The 17374-nt window shown below is 45.8% G+C and overlaps 1 protein-coding gene across 4 annotated transcripts in view; it reads right to left on the reverse strand.

The window, feature by feature from the left end:
• The window catches only part of FLACC1 (flagellum associated containing coiled-coil domains 1), a 37530-nt gene that overhangs the window by 13127 nt on the left and 7029 nt on the right, over nucleotides 1–17374 (reverse strand). For 3 of the 4 annotated variants that reach the window (XM_060410234.1, XM_027965088.2, XM_027965089.3), the window contains exons 2-11: nucleotides 17123–17309; nucleotides 16558–16632; nucleotides 14044–14092; nucleotides 12196–12329; nucleotides 10599–10692; nucleotides 8534–8595; nucleotides 6835–6932; nucleotides 5384–5436; nucleotides 4209–4308; nucleotides 1785–1888 (exon numbers count right to left, since the gene is read on the reverse strand). In XM_060410234.1, coding sequence (XP_060266217.1) covers nucleotides 1785–1888; nucleotides 4209–4308; nucleotides 5384–5436; nucleotides 6835–6932; nucleotides 8534–8595; nucleotides 10599–10692; nucleotides 12196–12329; nucleotides 14044–14092; nucleotides 16558–16632; nucleotides 17123–17235 — 882 coding nt within the window. In that variant the 5' untranslated portion in view covers nucleotides 17236–17309. The remainder of the gene's footprint in view (nucleotides 1–1784; nucleotides 1889–4208; nucleotides 4309–5383; nucleotides 5437–6834; nucleotides 6933–8533; nucleotides 8596–10598; nucleotides 10693–12195; nucleotides 12330–14043; nucleotides 14093–16557; nucleotides 16633–17122; nucleotides 17310–17374) is intronic. The other variant, XM_060410235.1, reaches the window with a different exon arrangement.

Here is a 17374-nt window from a genome sequence, read left to right on the forward strand (position 1 = left end):
ACATTAGAAATATTAATTGTTGTTGATGATATAGAATAACTGGAATTTTCATATAGATGAGATGCAAGAGAAAAATGGCATAACTTCTGTGGAAAATATCTTAGTACTTAGTTATAAATCCCTATCTTAGAGTCCAGTAATAACACATCTAGGTATATACTCATGAGAAAGGAGAGTGTAAGTCTACAAAAATAGTTACACATGGTATTTGTAGAAGCTTTGTTTGTAAAAATAAAAAAATAGAACCAATCAAAATCTCCAAAAACAGGAAAATGGTGAACACATTGTGTTATATTCCTACAAAGAAATACTACTGCGCAATAAAAGGAAAATACTGATATGAACAATGAATGAATAAATTTCACAGAAATAATTGAGGGGAAAGAAGCTACACAACAAAGCACATATACTGTATGATTCTGTTTATATGAAGTTTAAAAACAGGTGAAATTAATCTATACTTGTTTCTCCTGTTCACTTGCTCCTTGGAAGAAAAGCTGTGACCAACCCAGACAGCATATTAAAAAGCAGAGACGTTACTTTGCTGACAAAGGCCCTTCTAGTGAAAGTTGTGGTTTTTCCAGTAGTCATGTATGGATGTGAGAGTTGGACCATAAAGAAAGCTGAGTGCCGAAGAATTGATGCTTTTGAGCTGTGGTATTGAAGAAGACTCTTGAGAGTCCATTGGACTGCAAGGAGCCATACCAGTTAATTGTAAAGGAAATCAGTCCTAAATATTCATTGAAGGACTGATGCTGAAGCTGAAACTCCAATACTTTGGCCACCTGATGCAAAGAACTGACTCCTTAGAAAAGACCTTGATGCTGGGAAAGATTGGAGGCGGGAATAGAAGGGGGCGATAGAGAATGAGATGGTTGAATGGCATCACCACCTCGATAGTTATGAGTTTGAGAAAGCTCCAGGAGTTGGTGATGGACAGGGAAGTATGGTGTACTGTAGTCCATGGGGTTGCAAAGAGCTGGACATGACAGCAATTGAATTAGACTAAATGAAATTTATAGTTATATGAATAAAAAGAGTGGTTGTCTTGGGGCAGGTTTTGAAGTAGATAGGGGTTAGCAGCAAAGGGGCACAGGCATGCTTTCTGGGCTGATGAAATGTCGTAGGTCTTGATTTGGATGTTGGTTACATGGGGCTTTCCTGGTGGCTCAGATGGTAAAGAATCTGCCTGCAATGCAGGAGACCTGGATTCCATCCTTGGGTTGGGAAGATCCCCTGGAGAAGGGAGTGGTTACCCCCTCCAGTAGTCTTGCCTGGAGAATTCCATGGTCAGAGGAGCCTGGTGGACTACAGTCCATGGGGTCGCAAAGAGTTGAACATGACTGAGCAACTAACACTTGACTTCACTACAGGGATGAACACGTTTGTCAAAACTCATCAAACATGAGTTGTACATGTCCAAACTTGCTCAGTTTAGTTTGCAAACTGCCATTTCCCTTCAGTTACAGTCAAGGATGAGAAGATCATTCAGAATCTGACATTTTGGCAAATAGGGAACTTTGGCAAATAGGGCTTTGTATATGTTTTATCATTCTATTATTTCTTATAAATTACTATTTTCATTCCAATAAGCCTGTGGTAAGACTGTCTAGATAAAGAACCACATAATGACAGTCTGCTTGCAGAAGTTTCCAGGGAAGCTGGAAAAGTAGGACCATACCCGCCAAAAACAAAGAGTTTGCCTCATTACAGAGGCACCCCTGGGAACTGGACATCCCACCCAGACTGCACATTCAACCACTGATGTGTTTGCACTGAGTTACCTCCTTCTCCTGACTGAAGTTCTCAAAGATAGCTGTGTAGGACTCATTTATTTTCTTCCTTTCTTCTTCTGATTCTAACTCAAACTTTCTGGTTATCCTATGTTCTGTGGAGATGAGGAAATGACATATATGCGTAAATGTGGGAAAAATAGACACACCAAGAAAACCAGAATATCTGAAGATAGTAGAAATTCCAGACTGGGTCAAACTCAAGGTCCTTTCAGCCTGGTGTTGAACCTCTGACATTCACCTGGAGACGCCTGAGAATGAGGTGAATGCGGCGATGGTTCTCCATCACATCAGCCGCATGGGATTCACTTCGAGTGCATGCATGTGTTCTAAGTTGCTTCAGTTATGTCTGACTCTTTGTGACTCTATGGACTGTAGTCTGCCAAGTTCCTCTGTCCATGGGATTCTCCAGGCAAGAATAGAATACTGGAGTGGGTTGCCATGCCCTCTTCTAGGGGATCTTCCCCACCCAGGGATCAAACCTGTGTCTTACGTCTCCTCCATTAGCAGGTGGGTTCTTTACCCTTAGTGCCACTTGGGAAGCCCCTTATTTCTAATACCTCTGGTTCTTCTTGTGTAGCTTATTTTGGATCCGTTACTTATTATTTTGTCCGTTGCCTCTGCTGAAATAATCACTATGTTTTCTTGGATACTTGAATCCTAAAATACAGCTCTTGGCTAACGTGACTTTTCCAGCAATAAAATGTATTCTGTACTTAGCCCTGAGGCAGAGCTAGGCTTAAATCATTTTGAGGGGCTGGGAGAGCTGCCAATAGAACTGTAATACTAAACAGGATGATGGACAGGTGAAAGTCTCACACAAATCTCTTCTTCAGCATCGTGGTGTTGGGGTTGGGTAGGGAGGCAAACCCTGGGATCACAAGATAAGCCTGGACTGCGGTACACTGTGAGCAGCTAACATCTGGTCTTCCAAAACCGGTTGTAGCATCTTAGCATAGACTTTGACAACATGGTATCATTGTAGTATGAGTAGCTGGGAGTCTGGGCAACGACCTGGGCTGCTGCTGCGGCTAAGGCACTTCAGTCCTGTCCGACTCTGTGTGACCCCATAGACGGCAGCCCACCAGGCTCCCCCATCCCTGGGATTCTCCAGGCAAGAACACTGGAGTGGGTTGCCATTTCCTTCTCCCATGCATGAAAGCGAAAAGTGAGTGAAGTTGCTTAGTTGTGTCCAACTCCTAGTGACCCCATGGACTGCAGCCTACCAGACTCCTCCGTCCATGGGATTTTCCAGGCAACAGTACTAGAGTGGGTTGCCAGTGCCTTCTCCAATGACCTGGGCTACACCAAGATTCCAGGAAAGCCTCAAGCAGGAGCAGTCCCCATGCCCCATTCCCCAGCCTTGACTCCAGGATCTTCATGCTATCTCCTGGTTATCCAGGGAGGGAAGGGACTTGAGGATGAGCTTTCCCAGGGAGTATTTGCATTTAATGAGCAGTTTGTTAAAGTCATGGACTTCCCTGGTGGCTCAGACGGTAAAGCATCTGTCTACAATACGGTAGACCCAGGTTCCATCCCTGGGTCGGGAAGATCTGCTGGAGAAGGAAATGGCAATCCACCCCAGTACTATTGCCTGGAAAATCCCATGGACAGAGGAGCCTGGTAGGCTACAGTCCACGGGGTCACAAAGAGTCGGACATGACTGAATGACTTCACTTTCCTTTCCTTTGTTAAAGTCAGCTAAGTTGGGCTAGGATGTGGAATAAGTTTATAGAGGCCCCACTTCTGCCTCAACTAGTCCTCTAGGTCAGGAAGCAGAATCTTCAGAGATTTCCCTCTCCTTTTTCCACTTATGAAAAAGCTCAGTGCAGGTAGGAGAGTCTCCTATAGGGCAATCTGTGTGATCCAGGCTCTGTGCTAAGTGTTGGAAATGTTAAGAATACATAGCAATATATGAATATATCAAATCAACACGCTGTGCACTTTATCTCAAAAAAAAAAAAAAAAAAACCTCAATTGAAAAATACATCAAACATGGCTTCCTTTGGAGGGGACATGGCAGTATAGAGACTCTCCATGTAATGGATCATGTTGCCCCTCTCCCAGAAAGTACTGGAAACTAATTCAAGAGCTTTTTTTTTTTTTTTTTTTCCCTAGAACGTCGGACAAGTCTGCAATCCTACAGATGTCCCCAAGCTCAGTCCAGCTCGTGATTGCCAAACTTGCAACCAGACAGTTCTGGATGGTACAGTTTAGCCCCTCGGGTGGTTAAACGCCCTAAAAGACTCCATCCTGTTGCACTTTCTTGAAATCTCCACACTTTCCATTCAGGAGTCCAGCCCTGCAGCACATCATCTTTCAAGACACCAAGGCCACCTTTCTCGAGTCGAGATCAACATTAATGCCAGTTTCTTTGGGCACCTGTCATCAAAAGCCCAAAGTTTCTGAACTCACTTTGCTGTAACAGTATCCTCTCCCGCTCCAGCTTCTCATCCTTCTCCCACTCTGCCTTCTTCTTTGACCACTTGTCCTCCATTTCATCATAAATGCTGTCCTGTTGGGGGGACACAGGTACCATGAAGAAAAGCATCCTGAAAGGCTGCACCCCAGCCTGAGGCCCAGTACTGAGCTCTCTGCAGCTTCCCTCACCAGAGCCCCTGGCTGTGGGCCTCCATACATTAACTGGTGGGCGATGATTCCAGCCCTGGGACCCAAGACCCTAAAGATCAAAGCAGACTCTGTGTGGCGTTTACCCTGTTGGAATGGGGCTTCCTTTGAAGACAGGCAGTTGAGCACACTGCATGTGTTCATGACAGCTCCCTCTGAATCATGAATTGCTCATTAATAGCACAGTAGGAAACAAGGGAAATGTCAATATGCTAATTTTTTAAATCAGCTGTCCTTGTTTGCCTGGGACTGAGCTGTTTCCTGGGACTCTAGACTATCAAGGCTGAGAATTGGAAAGTCCCTGGCTACCTAGGACCCATAGTAGGGGCTTGCTGCCCCAGCCCTCCCCCATCCACTTCCCATTTCCTACTCTCTCATTCCCCTAGAATGGAATTGTACCCTAATTCTGGCTTCCTGGGCTCCCATCAAATTGGCTGATGAAATGGGCTATGTTCTGGGGTGCCCCCTGCTCCACTTGCTGAAGTTAGTGCAGAGTGATACAGCCTTTTTGGATGGCAATTTGGTCAAATGTGTTGAAGACCTTTTAAATGTTTATTCCTTTTGACCCAGTGTTCTGCTAAAATTAAAGATCGTACAAAGTACAGATCTTAAAAAGTGGTTTTCTTTAGAGTGGCGATAGTTCTTTTGGCTGTTGCTGTTGTTAATTTTTGAATTTCTTTAAAAAAAAAAAAACAATGAGCAGGTATTAATTTGGTCACGACAAACACATTCATCAATGGAGTCTTTTAGGGTCCAGAGGCCAAATCATCCTGCAAGCATGCCATAAAAGTCCGTAGGTTCACTTTTCTCCCTGGGTGCAGTGAGGGTCACTTAGGTTCAAGAAGACCGGGGATTTCAGGAAATTATTTTCTGGGCAAGCACTCTAGACTCATCTCAACATCATCAGCCAAGAAGGAGCCTTGCTTCTCTCTCATAATCCACCAAGGAGCTCTGAATCTCACCTGATATATATGAAACATATTCTTCAAATATTTATATTCTTTTCCCATCTCCTCTGAGAACAAAAGGAAAACAACAGAGTCGAGTCATCATTATTCCTCTGAAATACATTCAAATTCATGTGAGAGCCCTCCTACACACCATCCACACCTTGAACTCATCCCATCAGTGGTGAAACCATGGTGCTGCCTCAGCAGTTGTACTGGAAGCTTATCAGAAATCAGATGCCTGGACCCCACCCTGAACCCACTGAGTCAAGGTCTCAGAGACAAGGCTCAGTATCTGTTGATAATATGAAGTCAGATGATTCTGAGGCACCCTCAAATCTGAGAACTAATCCCTGGGGGCAAACCTACAACTGAGGGTAAAAGAGAAGCAAAACCTTCTGTCTTTTTAAAATAACATTCCTAGTGTATCCTGGTTTTGAAAACAATTATCTTTTATTTAAAACAAAAATCTGTATGCGAGACAGCAAAAGAGACACAGATGTATAGAACAGTCTTTTGGACTCTGTGGGAGAGGGAGAGGGTGGGATGATTTGGGAAAATGGCATTGAAACATGTATAATATCATATATGAAACGAGTCACCAGTCCAGGTTCAATGCATGATACTGGATGCTTGGGGCTGGTGCACTGAGATGACCCAGAGGGATGGTACGGGGAGGGAGGAGGGAGGGGGGTTCAGGATAGGGAACACGTGTATACCTGTGGCGGATTCATGTTGATGTATGGCAAAACCAATACAATATTGTAATTAACCTCCAACTAAAATAAATAAATTTATATTAAAAAAATAAATAAAAATAACATAGAAAAAAATCTTTTCTTTAGAAAATTGGAAAACTGGCAAGGTATTAATACTAATATCATCTTTAAAAAATATAACATAAAAAGGGAAGAATTTCTGCTTCTGCCTGTAGAGATTACTCTATAAACTCAGAATTCTGAATGATACACACTTTGCCCTTCCCAAGGGCAGCATAAACAATGGGATAAGTGGCCCACACAACCCTTATAAGGTTATAAGGTCATACAAATCACAGTGTGCCTGTTAGCATTTGATGAAGCACCAAAATGATGGAACAGTATTATATTTGTAGAACTTTTAGATATATTTTAAAAAGTGCTTTCATATTCTTACTGCTGTGATAAAGGCAGGTATTATTGTCCTCAATTCCCAGGTGGGGAAACTGAGACTCAAGGAGATGAAGGGACTTGTTCAAATCCCAAAACTTGGCTGCAGACACTTCTAACTTCTCAGGGTAGAGAGGTTGTTTGTTGACATGGTTTCCCTTTTTTCAGTTTCATTCTCAATCACTCCCTCTTCTTGGGCTTTAGAAGCAAACTTTGAAAGTCTACCCAGAGTGCAGCCATGGCTATGGGAATTCCTTTGCCCTCGACCTGCATGGTCAGCCTCTGCCCCCTTACCAGGGTCATCTCCCAAAACCTTACCTAGTTTGTCCTGGGCAGCCAACTTTTCTGCCTTCAAGGCTGCCTTGTAGTTTTTCTCCAACTCACTGAGTTGTGCTGCGTGAGCTTCCTCGAGCTCCCTGTGGGGCCCCAGGAGAAGACCACAGTCACCTGTGGAAGGTTTACCTGATCTCAGCTCCCCTCCTCATGCAGGCAGCTGGTGGGCAGGCAGTGGGGCCCTCACTTCCTGACACATTCTTCTGGCATCCATCCAGAAACGGTTGAGGAGACCTCTGTTTTCACCATCCACGATTTTGAATGGAGTCACTGGGGCCCATAGACTACCCCCAACAACAGGGTCTTTGCTTACAGCAAAGAAACTGTGAGCTGATTAACACCCAGGATAATTTTAGAGCCTAAGTTCTTGCCAGGCTCCATTCCAGGAGGCAGATGTTGGCACTGTTCAAGAAGGGCATTAAAACACAAGGTTGTAGGAGCTGTCAAGCCAAGAAAAGACCTGGAGGAACCTTAAATGCATACTGGTAAGTACAAGAAGTCAGTCTGAAAAGCCTACAGGCTGTATGATTCCAACTGTATGAAATTCTGGAAAAGTCACATCTATAGAAGTGGTCAAAAGATCAGTGGTTTCTGGAGGTTAGTGGGGAGACAGCAATGAACAGGCAGAGCCCAGAGGATTTTTAGGGCAATGAAATTATTCTGTATGATACTGGAATGGTGGATACATGACACTAAACATGTATCAAAACCCATAGAATCTGAAGTATCAAAAGTGACTTCCCTGATGATCCAATGGTTGGGAATCTGCCTCCAAAGCAGGGGACACGGGTTCTATCCTTGGTCAGGGAACTAAGATCCCCCATGTTTTGGGGAAATCAAGGCCGAGTACAACTAGAGAGGCTCTTTCACTGCAACTGGAGAAAGCCCGCATGCAGCAATGAAAACCCAGCACAGCCAAAAGAAAAGAAAAGGAGTGAACCCTAACCTAAATGAAGACTTTGGGAGAGGCTCATTGATTGTAACAAATGCCCCATGGTGGTGGGGCAGGATGTCAATGATGACGAAGGCTGTGCAGGTGTGGGGCCAGGGGGTATGTGGAAATTTTCTGTACTTTATGTTTTACTGTGAATCTAAAAAATAGTCTATTAATAAAATATGTAAGTTAATTAATTAATTAAAAAAATTAAAAGCAAGTTTGCAACACCTATGAGGACTTTTCTCCAGCAGGACTAAGAAAGGGACTTTGTGGGTCTTCTCATTCACACAGACAACACATTTCCTTTCTCTTCCCCTTGGTTTGTCTCTGCAGCTCTGGCTCCTGCCCTCCCATACTTTCTTCCCATTTTGCCCAGCCTTGAGCTAGCAGCCAAGACGGTTTGAGGAGAGGAGAGGAAGAAGAGGGGGGCAGGGAGAGACTGGGCTGAGAACAATAGTAGTTTACCATGGAAATCTCATAGAGAACTGAAAATTGTTTCTTCTTAGCAATCAACTGAAAGGGAGATTATAATCGAAATAACTGGATGATAAAGCACAAAGTCAGGAATAACCTCTGTGCTATGTTTCAGTGGCCTCAGATCAAACCACCCTGCTCTCCAAAGACATGTCTCTCATCTCCCCCACCCCTTGCCACCCCATTGTCTGAAATCCCAGTGAACTGAAATCCTGCAAGGATACAGGAACCTTAGGACCTGCAGTATACAGGAACTTGTGCCAGAAAGCATACCTCGTCTTGCTTTCAAAGTTCTTCTGCATCTCGGCACAGCGGAGATCCATTTCATTAGAGAGCTGGAAATGAGGCCAGGCCAGTATTAACACGACAGGAATGAGGACCCCACTTCCACTTCAACTTGCAACTTCTGAGAAGCCTTCCCATTCATGGGGTACCACTCACTCCCCTCGCCTCTCCTACATAGTTACTGAAGGAATGAAACAAGTCTTGCCTCTGTCATTTGGTATGAAACCAATTCATGATGTTGGTACATGGAAACCATTCCTTTCACTGTTTTTTTTTTTTTTTCCCCCTTTGGCTGGATGTAATCTCTATAAGGTCATGGCCTTTGGATTTGGGAATATGTAACTCAATTGAGCAATCATTTATTGTGCAAAAAGCTTGACCTGGAAACATCAAACAGGCCTAAGACTCAGGCCCTGTCTTCGATGAACTTAAAGACCATGTTAATAAGTCCTTGGCAGAATGACTGTGTTTCCAGAGGCAGGGAGTGCTCAGTTGCAGGTGACCCTCTGTTCTAACACATTGGGTCCTCTGGCTGGTGTCTCAGGAGGAATGGACACTGCCAGCTGGGATAAGGGTTGGGGGGCCAGCACTTCTCCCCTTTGTGCAGTCACACAATGTGGGGTGTGACAGGAGGAATGTGAGAATCACAGTGTGAAGTCTCTTCATCGAAATAATCTAAATATGTCTTCAGTAGGGCTGGTGTTTTGAAAGCGTGTGTTTTGCCCAATAACCCACCAAGGATGAGTTGAGTGATCTCATGCAAATTATTTAACTTCCTGAGTCTCAATTTCCTCTCTGTAGAAGGTGACCACAAAAACAGGGTTTTCAGAGAAATACAGGGATGAATCACCAGAAGGGAAGGTCTCAGCCTGAGTCCTAGGTTGGGTCACTATAGGATTCAGACACACCTGGGGTGTGTCAGAAGGTGAGGGGCTGCCTGGTGTGAAGTCACCCTTCACACATGGGTTCCAGTAACAGCAAGCATGAGCGGATGGGAAAGAGATGTAAGTGTCGCTCTGGTTTATCACTCCAGCTCAGGACACCAGGCACCCCTGCTTGGGGTGGGGAAGAAGAGTCCATGATAAAGCAGATGGTAAAATCTAAAGGGAGTGTCACCACAATCCCCAGGAGACAAGATGACTGCAAACTGAAATCAACAGATTCGGGAGAGTGGGCTTCAACAGTTTCAATAGCAACAGGAAGTGGGACTGGAGGCTTCTGGGCAGTTTTTGAGTGAAACTAAAGTAGTGGTCACGCTGGTGCCATTAGCAAGGGTTTCAGCAAGGTCTGAAATTAAACTCACCACACAGGGCATAGCAGGCTCTGGTGGAAATTGCTGGTGCCCCCTAGTGGAGCAACCCACTCCAGTACTCTTGGCTGGAACATCCCATAGATGGAGGAGGGTGGTAGGCTACAGTCCATGGGGTCGCAAGGAGTTGGACACGACTGAGCGACTTTACTTTCTTTCTTTTCCTAGTGGAAAAGATAGTAGCATTGAGCATGCCAGAGATACCCAGGGAGCTCCTGGAAATTGACTTAGGCCTGAAGATCAAACCAGTCAGTCTTGAAAGGAAATCAACCCTGAATATTAATTGTAAGGACTGACACTGAAGCTGAAGCTCCAATAATTTGGCCACCTGATGTGAAGAGCCAACTCACTGAAAAAGACCCTGATGCTGGGAAAGATTGAGAGCAGGATGAGAAGGGGACAACAGAGGATGAGATGGTTGGGTGGCATCATTGACTCAACGGACATGAGTTTGAGCAAGTTCTGGAAGATAGTGATGGACATGCTGCAGATAAATGGGATTGCAAAGAGTTGGACATGACTGAGTGACTGAACAATTAGAGGAAGGACTTGAGTTCTTGGCAATTATGGATGAGGATGGAGTCAGAGAAATACAACGGGGTGACCACAATCTTATCTGCAGAGCTGTTGCTTGGGCAACCTGGCTCCCATGAGTCAAGAACTTGGCCCCTTGCCTGGAACATAGCAGGTCATCTGAAGCTATTGGTCTTTCCCCTTCCCATAGCTCACTCAAGGACCACTCACCAATTTTTGGGCAGAACGATGGTCTCTGTTCATTTGCTCTATGATCACTGTCAGCTCTGAGATCTGTTCTTTGAGGTCGGCAATGATATCAGTCCTGCGGGACAAGTAACCCATCACCCACAGAGCTTCCAGGCTGTGCCGGCCAGGGCTCTCCCTGAGCATGACCGGCTCTGGCCCAGTGAGAGCCAGGCTGTGTTCTGCACTTCCTCCATCATCATGGGGTAGGGGTGCAGAGGCAGAGGGTGGGCTGGGAGAAGGAAATTTGGCAGTAAGGTTGTTGAGCTCAGACACAGCCCTTTTGGGTAGACTGGCCAGAAGCGAGTAGGGGTAATTTGGTGACTCACTAGATTAGAAGAGAAAGAGGAGGATGTCAGAAATCTATTAGGGTTTGACCTTGACTCAGTAAAGATAGTTGAAATGGAGGAGGGAGAAGATCAGAGGATTAGGAAATGAGTTGGGGGGAATAGAATTGATGCTGACAGTGACTCATAGACAAGGAATGGGCTGGAAACAGGACAAAGAAGGGATTTAAGAGTGTGGCTTTCAGACTAGATTATGGATTTTTGTGTTTCTGGAAGAAAGTGAAAGTGAAAGTGTTAGTCACTCAGCTTTGTCCAACTCTTTGTGACCCCATGGATTGTAGCCCACCAGGCTCCTCTGTCCACAGAATTCTTCAGGCAAGGATACTGGAGTGGGTTGCCATACCCTTCTCCAGGGGATCTTCCTGACTCAGGGACTGAATCCAGGTTTCCTGCATTGCTGGCAGACTCTTTACTGACTAAGGGAAGACCTGAATGGTCTTCACAGACAAGGAATGGGCTGGAAACAGGATAAAGAAGGGATTTTAGAGTGTGGCTTTCAGAATAGATTATGGATATTTGTGTTTCTTGGGCCCCCATGAAATCTGTAAGATTATTCATGAAATCTGTAAGATTATTCGGCGCTCTTTGGTTGAGCTGGAGTTAACAGGGTGGCAGGCAGTGCAGCAGACATGAGGTCCTTAATTCAACAGGTCGAGAAAAGAAGAAAGAGGATGTGGGAGGAGATGGGGAAAGATGAGATATGAGTTAGAGATTCAGGACGAAAAATGAAAAGGATGTGGGGACTGACTTTATATGGTCCTGGAGGATGGGGAGTGGGTGAGCCTTGAATGACAGAGGGGGTGGCGTAGGCTCAACTGGAATGGAATTAGGCCAGAGTCTTACACACCGCATCTCTCAGAGGCATTACTGAGTGTTGTCTTTGGACATAAGGAAAAAGATGCAGACTTGGGCTTCCCAGAAGTCCTGACTTTACTCTCAGTTCTCATTCTTCAAATTCAGACAATTGTATGACTATTTCATCTACTCATTACCTTCAGGAACAACTACTCTCCTTTAGGATGAGTGACACCAACCCAGTCATTTTCCAGATCAGCTGCCTGACTCGTCCGTCCATCCTCCTGACTCCAGTGGGCTCTGAGCAGAGAGGTGGGTACAGAGAGGTGCCAGCACAGGGCTGAGTGAAGGGACACTGTGGACTGGGTGGCAAGTGAGGGTTTGTCCTTGGGACAGGAGGGGAGAAGTCTGGGGAGCTGGAGGGAGTTCAAGGGCATTACCTGGAAATTTTGACTTTGCCCATGTCCTCCGATTCTGAATGTTTTTTCCTATCAAACATCTCATCTCCCAAGGTGACAGAAATCTGCTCCCTGTTCCGAACGAGGCGGTAGCCAGGTGACACGTTTATCACTTCCTGGGCATCAAGGTAGAATGTGAGGTCATACTGCAGACTTGGAGTGTTGGGATTGCTCCAGTATTCCTCTAGGGCCTTACTCACATCTTAGACCCACGGGGTGGGGTGTTCCCCTGTAGCCTCCCCTAGTTCCCCCTCTCCTGAAACCAAATCGCAAGACTCAGCTGGTCCCTGGGTGTCCTCATAGGCTTTTTCAAACCCAACATGTGCAAAACCCAAATGCTGACCCCTGCTCCCCCCCTCTGCCTCTGAGCCCTGCTCCTCTTCTGTAATCTCCTTCCAGATGCCAGGAGGCAGCTGGGCGTTATGGACGCTGCTCAGGTTTTGGAATTAGATGGGCCTGAGTTTAAACCCTGATTCTGCCAGTAGCCACAGTTATTCAGCATCTCTGAGCTTCAGTTTGCTTATCAGAAAATGAAGGTAATAACTCTTCATCAAAGGGCTTTTTTGATAAATAAACAAAATAACACATGAGAAAATACCTAGCACAACTGTGAGCAAAACAAAACAAAACCCTCAAAATTCTAGTCAGTTCCACCAAATCATTCATCTGGGCAGGGCAACCATCCAGTGTGGACCAGGATAAGATGTACGGTCTTTTTTAAAAAGATTTTTTGATGTGGCCATTTTTTTAAAAATAAAAAAAGTAGTTATTGAATGTGTTGTATTGCTTCTGTTTTATGTTTTGGTTTTTTGGCCCCAAGGCATGTGGGATCTTAGCTCTCTGACCAGGGATTGAACCGCACCCCCTGCATTCCAAGGTGAATTCTCAAGCACTGGACTGCAGGGCTGGTCCCAGATGTACTGTCTTGAGCTGTGCAGGACACCCTGTAGCATCTGTTACCTCCTAACTCTGCCTCAACCTCATCCTCTTTTCACCACACCCCTGCCCCTCATGTGGTCCAAGGCCGCTGTCATCTTGCTCCTTGGCTCTGCTGATCTCTTCTCAGTTGGCCTCTCTGCCTTTAGTCTGGCTCCCCTAAAGTTCATCATCCTCTCCACCTAGAGGGCTATTGTATTTTTGTTTATTTTTTTTTTTCCTGACCATCAAGAGACTGTGTGATCTTCATATAAGACAGGTGGAGCCGGGGAAGAGAGGCAAGGAAAATAGATATAAGCAGAGAGTGTGAAAAGGGCCAATCATACCCCACTGGAGGGCATTTTCTAAAAATGTAAACCTGACCTGTGTCAGACCCCTAAAGGCTTCCAGACACCAAGAGAACTAGGTCTAAACTCCCAGGCAGGTGTCACGTCCTTCCGGGTTTGGTCCCATCTCTTTCTCCAGCACCCTCCTGTCCCTGCTCCTTTCCTCTCATCCTCCCATCCCGGCTCCTCTCAGGTGCCCTGGTGGTCTGTCCCCTTGTCTTTGTGGGTTCCCAAGCGCAGCAGAGGGTTTCCTGCATCTGGGCTTAAGCTGTTCCCTGGCCCAGACTGATTACCACCATCTGGTTTCTGCGGGAGACTCACCTCACCCTACACCCTACAAGGCAGCCGAAAGTGGTTAATGAAATGCCTTCTCTAGGATCCGGCTGAGCTGAGTTCAAGCCCTGGTTCTACCCCTTACCAGTGACACATTAAATGTGATCTTGACAGATGCTCCTCAGGGGATCATTGCACAGATTCGAGGAGGTGAGTGTGTGTAAAAGATCTATGTCTTCACATAGCGGGTCTCAATAAATGTTAGCCCCACTGCCCTCTTCCCAGTTTTACTCACATTAGGTAATTTATTGCTCTCCTCTTGTTTTCCTAAATGGACTTTCATTCTGTAAGAGAAAGGCATGCTTAGAAAGCAGTCGGGGGAAAAAGGAAGGTTGGTACACAGATTGTGATGAAATGATAGGTAGTAAAAAAGTAGGAAATCAACCCATCACTAGCCTAATAGTAGAACCATTCCTAAAACAAGGGCCTAGAAACTTGATATGAAGATCCAAGTACTCTTCTATGAGCCGGTGCCTAAACTTCAATGCACGTGCTTTTTAGTGACATCATTGCTGTGTCTGCAGAACTGCCTTTCTTCCTGTTTGTACTGGAGATTGGTGTTCTGGGAACCTGAAAGTGCCCAGGGTTAAATAAATTCAGGGTAAGCAAAGTGTTACTGTTCCGAGACCTGGTGTTAACCCTGATTATAATTAATATTTTTTTTCCAGATACAGAAACATGAGCATAGGGTCAGGTACTCAAATGTCATAAGAGTATTTGCAGGGGAGCTTACCTGGGATGTTGGAAGAGTCGAATAAGAGTAACTACCTTCTGCTATGGTGGCAAGCAACGCAAACTGGATTCTATCACTCTACTCAGAATCCTCAGACGGCTTCCTATGTGTTATGGACTAAATTGTGTCCCTCCCATAATTCACCACATTGAAATCCTAATACCTGCCATCCCAGAATGTGACTATATTTGGATTTATGAACTTTAAAGAAGTGACTGAGTTAAAATGAGGCCATTAAGGTGGGCACTAATACCATTTTCCTGGTGTTCTTGCAAGAGAGATTAGGACACACAGAACCCTGGATGTGTACACACAAAGGAGAGACCCAGTGAGGGGGTGGCAAGTGGGCAGCCATCTGCAAGCTAAGGAGAGAGTCCTCACCAAAGATCAACCCTGCCAGCATCTTGATCCTGAACTCCCAGCTTCCAGAACTATGGGACAATACATTTCTGCTGCTTAAGCCACTTAAGTCTGTGGTTTTTGTTGTGGGTGGCCCCAGCAGTGAATACACCATCCCTTTTGGAGTGAAAATCAAAGTCCTTATAGTGGCCAGCATACTTCCCTGTGAGTTTCCCACTGTTATTGTAACAAATTACTATGAATTTAGTGGCTTAGAACAACACCTTGCTATGTTTAGTTCTGAAGTCAAAGTCTGAAACGGGTCTTCCTGGGCTAAAACCGAGGTGTTGGTATGGCTGTCTTCCTCCTGGAGGCTCTGGGGGAGAATCTATTTCCTTGCCTTTTCCAGCTCCTAGAAGCTGCCCCTGCTCCTAGCAGCCTCATCCTCTGTCTTCAAAGCCAACAAGGTCATCAGTCCAGCCTGTGCTTCTGTCATCACCTCTCCTTCTCTGGTACGCTGTCTCCCTCTTTCATAGGTAAGGAATTTTACATTTACAGTAAGTCCACCTTTACATTACATCCTGGATAATCCAGCATGATCTATCAGCTACTGAGCAACCTAATTCTACCCGCCACCTTCAATTCCCCTCAGCAAGTAACAGAACAAAGTGACGGTTTCCAGGGATTAGGACGTGGACTTCTACGGGGAGGTAGGAGGGTGATTGTTACTCTACTGACTGCATTCAGCATCCCTGCAACTTCTTTGAGCTTATTTCCCTGCACTCTCTCCTCCCTTCCTCCACTGGCCCCACGTGGGCCTTTTGCTTTCCAGGAAACATCAGATGTGCCAAGCAAATTCCCACCCAGGGCCTCTATATTCACTGTTTCCTTTGCCAGGAGTGCTTGACCCCAGTGGTCAGCGCAGTGCCTACTGACCTCTTACCCAGGGATTGCCCTGATCTCTCTGTGCAAAATTACAACCCCACCCTCACCATCCCCTCCTCCCTATGCCTGCACTATTTTTTCACATAGTGGTTGCAGTCTTTGGATGGATGTGTATGTTCATGGTCATCTCCCCAGGCCTCCCCACTAGAATGCAAGTCCAAGAGAGCAGAGACTTTGGCCATGTTCATTGCTGTCCCCCTGCACGTAATTCAAAGTCTAGCAAATAGCAGGTGCTCAGTAAATGGTTTCCAAATAAATAAGTAAATAGAATACAAAGTGTGATGCAAAGGCCTAAACCTAAATTACACTAGATAAGCTTAAAAATGTGAATGAAAATTTTAATTGATGAATAAAAACAGAGCTGCAATCTACAGAAATCCTTAGACATAGCAAAGTAATCAAGAAAAGGATGAGTGCACGCCATAAATCCATGGGAGGCTTTTGGTCAAGGACGTGAGTGGGCATTCAACGCTTTTAGGGCAGGGAGGGGCTCTCTGGGGCACCCTGCTGAGAATTCTTTGGAAGTGACTTTGAAAGCAGTGAGGGCAAAGGGCCACAGAATCCACCTGTAGGAGCTGAGGTTTGGGGGAAATCCCAGGGCATTCCGGCATTTCTCTGACACACTTGAGAGCGGTTACCTCAAGTCAGGAAACGTTGTAAAGGCCCAGAAGGGAGATTATTTTATTCACATACCTCAAACCGTTCCTGTCCCATGGACGTGAAAATACTTACTTTGGGGAGACAACAGGTTTGGTTATCGGTTGGGCATAATTTTGTTTTTTTCCAGCTGGAGGAAGAGGAGAGAGCCTGACAGTGAAAAAGGAAATCATGAGAAAGAGAAAATTGGAAATTCAGGAAACTGCTTTAGCACTCTCAGGAAAGGGAGACCCCCACAGTGACCCCAAATTGGAAGACACAGTCTGCCAATGGGAATCTTTATAATCAGGATGGTCTGGGGAACCTCAGGCCGATGACCCTGGCACTTGTTCACTGACCAGGGGTTCCTGGGCTGCAGTCCTCTAGTTCCAGAAGCTCTTTGACCCGCATGTGGGGGGCCCTGCCATGGCCCTTTCCCTCCTGTGCTTACTCTGCAGATTCCTCATTGAAACCGCACTCCGCCCCTGCTGCCCTGTCCAGAGTGCTGTGCAGCCAACAGGTGAGCAAAGCCGGGCTTTCTGGCCGCTTTGGGATTTTGCTGCCAAGCTGACTGTTTTGGAAATCTTTTGAGAGAAAGATGGCTGCCCTACTCCACAGAACCCAAGCCCTCAGGCCACACTCCATCCTGGATAATCCTTACTTGGGCTTCACCGAGGAGGTCTTGCTTGGTGGCTGAGGGGTCTTGATTAGCTTTCGTGGCCCCAAGTTCCAGGGATCCCAGCAGGTGCAGTAGATGAGGGGGTTGGGGTACATGGCAGGTCAGGGGCTGTCTTGGCTGCTTGGTCGGCAGGCCCTCACCGAAGGGGGAAAACAGCAGCAGAGTTACACTGTTGAGAGTCAGAGCAACAACGCTTAGAGATGAATTGGGAAGAACCCAGGGAAAGCCCAAAGC

The sequence above is a fragment of the Ovis aries genome, chromosome 2 (assembly GCF_016772045.2).
Source record: "Ovis aries strain OAR_USU_Benz2616 breed Rambouillet chromosome 2, ARS-UI_Ramb_v3.0, whole genome shotgun sequence".
Lineage (NCBI taxonomy): Eukaryota > Metazoa > Chordata > Mammalia > Artiodactyla > Bovidae > Ovis > Ovis aries.